This window comes from Euprymna scolopes, chromosome 24 (genome assembly GCF_053919585.1).
Source record: "Euprymna scolopes isolate OS-2025 chromosome 24, ASM5391958v1, whole genome shotgun sequence".
Classification (NCBI taxonomy): domain Eukaryota; kingdom Metazoa; phylum Mollusca; class Cephalopoda; order Sepiida; family Sepiolidae; genus Euprymna; species Euprymna scolopes.
This window is the reverse complement of record NC_136505.1, coordinates 77,656,241-77,663,281: the sequence shown is the minus strand read 5'-3', so window position 1 is coordinate 77,663,281 and position 7,041 is coordinate 77,656,241. Positions and strand designations below refer to the sequence as shown.

General features: G+C 39.8%; 1 protein-coding gene across 1 annotated transcript; it reads left to right on the top strand.

The window, feature by feature from the left end:
* The first annotated feature begins 5,321 nt into the window (after nucleotides 1-5,321).
* Nucleotides 5,322-5,735, top strand: LOC145246517 (uncharacterized). The gene has a single exon (XM_080108128.1). It carries the CDS (start codon nucleotides 5,322-5,324, stop codon nucleotides 5,733-5,735), a length of 414 nt encoding a protein of 137 aa, XP_079964254.1.
* Nucleotides 5,736-7,041: the final 1,306 nt, after the last annotated feature.

The following is a 7,041-nucleotide window of genomic DNA, read 5'->3' as shown; positions in this document are numbered from 1 at the left end:
CATTTGAGTTTCGAATACATTTTGAAGCACTGGACCGTTTCAAGGCACTTGATCTAGTTCATCCTGACTAGAAATTGGCGAGAAATCTAACTTCGATATATATTACAAAGTTTAAAGTGTAAAGTCATTTTTTTTGTTACCATCATGTCTGTCTAGGTTAATTGATTAAATGAAATCTGTTAGTCAACTACACCCCCTTAAATCAACTTGTCAAAATAATGAATAAATATTTGAAAATATCAAAAACTAAAAACAAAAATGACTATCTTTTGAAATATTTTATTCTGATTCCGTTTTTTTTTTCCTCCTACCCATGTTCACCTTTTTTGCTGAGCTCTCCCCACCCCCGAATATTTTAGTTGAAAACTCGTACACGATGATACCGCTCACTTTGGCTACCACAGGAATAGGTTCGAAGTATGGGAGAAAAGCACAGATTCGAAGAAAAACACCTGGATGCTATTTGATATTTCATATTTACTGCAGTTTAATATAAATTTCCAGAAATCTGAACCGTAAATAAATCTTCAAAGACTTCATTAGAAGATGGGAGGGGGTGAAAGATAAAACCGGAGACGCCTTGATGTTGAACCATATCATGAGCGTTTGTAATATATATATATATATATATATATATATATATATATATATATATATATATATATATATATATATATATATATATATATATATATATATATATATAAGCGAGATAAGACACTGATAGAATTCAGATGAAAAATCCTGATAGATATTACTTGAAGTAATGCTTTCAAGGAGATCCTAGTCCAAAAGGAAACGAAACTTGTGTGTGTGTGTGTGTGTGTGTGTTTTTGTTCGCGATATTTTGAATTCAATTATTTATACGTAAGTGCATTTTTACCTAAATGCGAGTTGGGAATAATTTTCACTTTTACAATTTGGTACCCCCAAATGGGGAGCAGCATATATATTGTTTTTAAATTATAATTATCCACTGACGCGTGTTTCGTCGTCTATAACTCATCAGAGTGGCTGAATCTAACGAGATTCGAAATGGGGTCCCGATTTCGAATCTCGTGTCCGTAGGTATACCTTTTTATGTACGTAATATTTTATAATATTTAAAATTATTTAAAATAAAATATGCATCAAGTACGCTTGAAAGTCAAATCACAATGTAATATGAGGAAAATAAACAAATATTAACTCACACCCTTGATGTTTTATATATATATATATATATATATATATATATATATATATATATATATATATATGTATAAATTACAATTACATTTACCAAAATGATCCAAGATGCTAAAACTAAAGTATATTATAAATATTAAAGAATTAATATCTATAAAGGAATCTCAACCAGATGTAAAAGTTCGATAAAACCAAAGAGGAGATAGAGCTTATAATAAGTATTTCTTCGAAACTCAACGGATTAAGGACTATCCACTTGTAGCGTCTAACCCGGAACTAAAATTTGACAGACTTTTGAATTGTTACCGTTTCCGGAGAGCTCTAAAAAAGAGGACAAAAAGAAACTGTGGCACCAAATTCGAGTGCCCTCTCTTCCTCTTTCGCTCACTGACCCTTGAGGAGTTAACACGCGCTGCTGCTATGTCTGTCACATGTGCGCGACACGCGCTATGCCAGTTCTCATAATGAAACCAAAAAAACATTCTTCTTACCTTTCCATGCCACTTTTCACTCGAACGGCTATCCCAAAGAAAAATATTTAATTTATCTTTTCTTTTCGACTTTACGCCAAAAAAGAGAACATTTACCCAGTCAGTCAAGATTTCTTTCTTTTCTACGGACACAAAAGAAACCACATGAGTGTGATACACAAAAGGGTAAATAAAATTACACTTCTTTTAATAAGCCAAGTCTGACTATTTATTTTCATTAATTTTTCTGAATATTTGTTTTTTATTAATGTTTATGAAAAATTATTTTTAAGGAGCTGTTCGTCGTTTTGCCCGGCGAGCAGCTCCCTTCACTGGTGACCCCTTTTCGTCAGACTTTGGTAGAACACGCGAGGAGCTGGACATTCCCAATTCGGCAGTTTAAAGACTTTCAAACTAAGTTTTTCTCAACCCAGGCCAGGGCGGCAAACCAACCATGGATAGTGATACCATATCGGCGACAACGGCAATACAGGCCGTTCTTAAAATTCCGCCTTTCTGGACACACGACCTAACGTTGTGGTTCGCCCGCTTGGAAGCTCAGTTTTTCACACAGCGAATTAACTAAGCTGAACCACTGAGATGGATGAAATAATTAATGGGCGAAAGCTTTCTACAGCCGGGCATCCTCAAACAATTATTCGTTAGTAGGCTGCCGTCCAGTATTCAGATGATACTAGCGTCTTCCAAAGACACCACCTTAGTCAAGGAATTGGCGGAGTTGGCAGACAAAATCATGGAAGTAACCTCCACATATATCCGCGAAGAACTGGAGAGACAAGCCCAACTAATCCAAAACCTGAGTGACCAGATTCGTGATATGGAGCTCAGACCAAGCAGATAGCCGCGTCCAAGCGGACAGGCCCATTCTCGACCACGAAGTAACAGTCGAAATGGTGACAGGCTGTGTTGATTCCATGCGCGTTCCGGCGAAAAGGCTTTCCGATGCCGCAGGTCTTGCTCTTTCATGAAGAACGAGAGGCAAGCGGGAAATGGCCAGGCCAGGTGGTAGAGGCGACCGATACCCCGATACCACATTAGTCGCACCCTTTACGTCACAGACAAGAACACTGGTACATGATTCCTCGTTGATACCAGTGCAGAAGTCAGCATAATCCCCAAGGAACTGTTGAAAGAGAAACGTACCCCGTCGACTTTCTGTCTACAAGCCGTGAATCACTCATCTATTCCGACTTTCGGAGAAAAGTCATTAACATTAGACCTGGCATTCCGATGCACCTTCCAATGGATTTTTACTATCGCGAAGCTGCCCATTCCAATTTTAGGAGCGGATTTCTTGCATCATTTTGGCATACTTGTGGACGTCAAATGCGGCAAATTAATCGACAATAGTACTGGACTTACTGTGCAAGGGAAGATTAATAGAAAGATGACGATAAGCCCGGTCATATTGAAGGATGCTACAGACCCATACACAGATATCTTAACTCGTCCTGTTTTAGGCAACGACAGGGTTACACACGATGTTACCCACCACATCCAGACCAGACGACCTCCTGTGAACGCGCGCCCGCGCAGACTCAAACCTGACCGCCTGAAAGTCGCCAAGCAAGAATTTCAGCACATGTTGGATTTGGGTATTATTCGACCCTCCGACAGTAATTGGTCATCGCCACTCCACATGGCGCCCAAAAAGTCAGCAGGCGACTGGCGCCTTTGCGGGTATTATCGAGCACTGAACAGTCACACGACTCCAGATAATTACCCCATTCCTCACCTCCAGGATTTTTCAAACTCTCTCCATGGTAAATCGATATTCTCCAAAATTGATCTCATCCGTGCGTACAATCAAATTCCTGTGGACCCTGAAGATATCCCCAAAACTGCTATAACTACCCCATTCGGACTCTTCGAATTTCTACGAATGCCCTTTGGACTGAGAAATGCTGGCCAGTCCTTCCAGCACTTTATAGATGCAGTCTTACATGGATTACCATTCGTTTACGCATACATTGATGATCTACTCGTAGTGAGTTCATTCGAAAGCAAACACGTGCAGCATCTACAGCAACTGTTCCACAGATTGTCGGAATACGGTGTTATCATCAACCCCAGCAAGTGTGAGTTTGGAGTCTCTTCGCTTTCCTTCCTGGGACATTTAATTGATTCAGAGGGTATCCGCCCTCTCCCGGAAAAAGTCCAATCCATTGTTGATTACCCGCCTCCCACTTCCCTTCGTAAACTTCGGGAATTCCTCGGGTTGATAAATTTTTACAGGCGTTTCGTTCCTCACTGTGCTGAAATCGCACAGCCCTTGACGGATGTAATCAGGAACAAAAAGAAAAAAAATGAGACAATCACTTTGAACGGAACGGAATTACACTCCTTCAACAAAGTAAAAGAAGCGTTAATGGCTGCCACTATGTTGGTTTTTCCCCACCCACACGTTCCCCTATCCCTGTCAGTAGACGCATCTGATGTGGGCATTGGAGGGGTATTACAGCAGTTTGTAGACAAAACGTGACAACCACTATCTTTTTTCTCCAGGCGACTTCAGAATGTTGAGACCAAATATAGTACCTTTGGCAGAGAACTTTTAGCCGTTTATTGTGCGGTCAAGCATTTTCGCTATATGCTAGAGGGATCCGACTTCACTCTTTTTACGGACCATAAACCGCTATCACACGCCTTGCTCGCCAAACCCAGCAAGCATTCACCCAGAGAAGCTCGTCATTTAGACTACATTTCTCAGTTCACTTCAAACATCAAATACATCAAAGGCACATTATCGCGCATGCACATTGATGCCATTCAGCCTACTGATAGTATCGATCTTAAACAGATCGCCGTCGACCAAAGAAATGATGAGGAGTTGAATAACTTGCTACATTCTGAAAGCCTATCGTTAAAACAGGTTCCCATACCCTTTTCTAGCGAAGTGATTTGGTGTGATATCTCAACCGGACATGAGCGCCCTTATGTTCCTCCCAAACATAGGCGAGCTGTTTTCTCTCAGCTGCACAGCCTATCGCATCCTGGCATCCGCTCTACACAGAAGTTGGTGACGTCTCGTTTTATATGGACAGCCATCAATCGAGATATACGCGAATGGACCAGGAGTTGCATACCTTGCCAAAAGTCTAAAATTCATAAGCACATTAAAAGCCCACTTTCGACCTTCTCAACCCCTGAAGCTCGCTTTCAGCACGTCCATATAGACTTAGTGGGCCCACTCCCACCTTCCAGAGACTGTACACATCTGCTGACTTGCATTGACAGATTTTCGAGATGGCCTGAAAATTAAAGATACTTCTGCCGAAACTGTGGCCAAAGCCCTTATCACACACTGGATAGCTCGTTACAGAGTTATTACAACCGACCGAGGTAGACAATTCGACTCTTACCTCTTTTCGGAACTGTCTCACCTACTCGGATGTAAACACATACACACTACTTTATACCATCCGGCGGCAAACGGCATGATTGAGCGTTTTCACAGGCAATTGAAAGCGTCCTTGAAAGCATACTCCAACCCTAACAGATGGATGGAATACCTTCCCTTCGTTCTCCTAGGTATTAGGTCCACCATCAAAACGGACATTGGTCTAACCCCAGCTGAAATGGTCTACGGAGCCTCACTGATCTTGCCTGGGCAGATGGTCACACCTACCACCCCCCGAACGCATGCCAGACCCGGCGAACTACACCTCTCGTGTAAAGGATTATATGGCAATATCTTTCAACATCGCGCCAAGAGCACAAGATGTACACACGCATGTTCCCAAGGACATGAACTCATGGACCCACGTGTTCGTCCGGAATAGTGGCGTGACTACCCGCCTTCAGTCGCTGTATTCCGGCCCTTACAAAGTACTCAAGAGATACCCGAAATTCTTCATAATCGAGATTAACGGCAGACGTGACTCAGTCAGTGTCGATCGCTTAAAGAAAGCAATTTTTGACGATGATGTCACACACATGCAGAAACCAAAGACTACGGTCCATTTCGACGACCCCGACTCATCGAGCACGACTATTTCTACCAGGTCGGGTAGACGCATTCAGCGCCCACACCGATTTGCTGTTTACACTCAGTGACATTCTGTTCTCCTTATCGACATACTGTCTAGTAGGGGGGAAATGTAGCGTCTACCCTGGAACTAAAATTTGACAGAGACTTTTGAATTGTCCCCGTTTCCGGAGAGCTCTAAAAAAGAGGACAAAAAAAAACGTGGCACCAAATTCGAGTGCCCTCTCTTCCTCTTTCGCTCGCTGACCCTTGAGGAGTTAACACGCGCTGCTGCTGTGTTTGTCACATGTGCGCGACATGCGCCATGCCAGTTCTCATAATGAAACCAAAAAATAAAATTAAACTTCTTTTAATAAGCCAAGTCTGACTATTTATTTTCATTAATTTTTCTGAATATTTGTTTTTTTATTAATGTTTATGAAAAATTATTTTAAAGGAGCTGTTCGTCGTTTTGCCCGGCGAGCAGCTCACTTCACACTTATAAAGTGTTTCCTTTTCAGATTAAATATGTTTTTAACTCTTTTCAAAGTGTTTTTAACATGTTTTATTAACTATTTTCTCTTATATATATATATATATATATATATATATATATATATATATATGTATATATATATATATATCATTCAAACACTACTGTGTTTGAATATATGGTTAAGTGGCTGTTTTGGTCACTTAGAACTGCTTTAAACCTTCACCACTCACTCATTTTTCGACCAAATTTCAAACAATTATTACAGTTTATAGATCACCTTCTCAGCTATTTTGCGGAAAACTATTTTCAATTTTCGTTCAGTAAAACAAAAGTTATGGAAAATTTTCTGGTCTTCAAAATCGTAAAAAATATGTAAGGAGGTGAGTGACGATTAATGACTGGTTTCCCTAGTAACCACGTCACTTCAGCGACTACTGTTGTTACTAATTCATTGCTGTCGTGAAAATAAAGAGAAATGAAAGCATGAAAAAGAGATAATTGGGTGGAATTTTACTGAAAGCAGACGAGTGCCGTACATTGTTATTACATATGTGTTTTGGATGCAAAAAAAATGAAGCTGAAATTAAACAAAAAAACAAGTGAATTTATTGGAAGCCTGGAAAACTCATGGATTAGAATGGAAAAATGCGAGCATGAACAGTAATATGGTTAAGCTTAAACATGGAAAAGTAAAGGACTAGTTGTTAAAACTGGGAAAAAAAGGACAGGCTATTCCAGTAAAAAAATATAATAAATTTATAACTTAAAATATTGCAGCATTTAGAATTTTTTAAGTTCAATTTATAACATTATATAATCAATTCTTAATGCTACAATATTTTAAGAAGGAGCACACACACACACACAATAATATATATATATATATAAAATTGAACGTC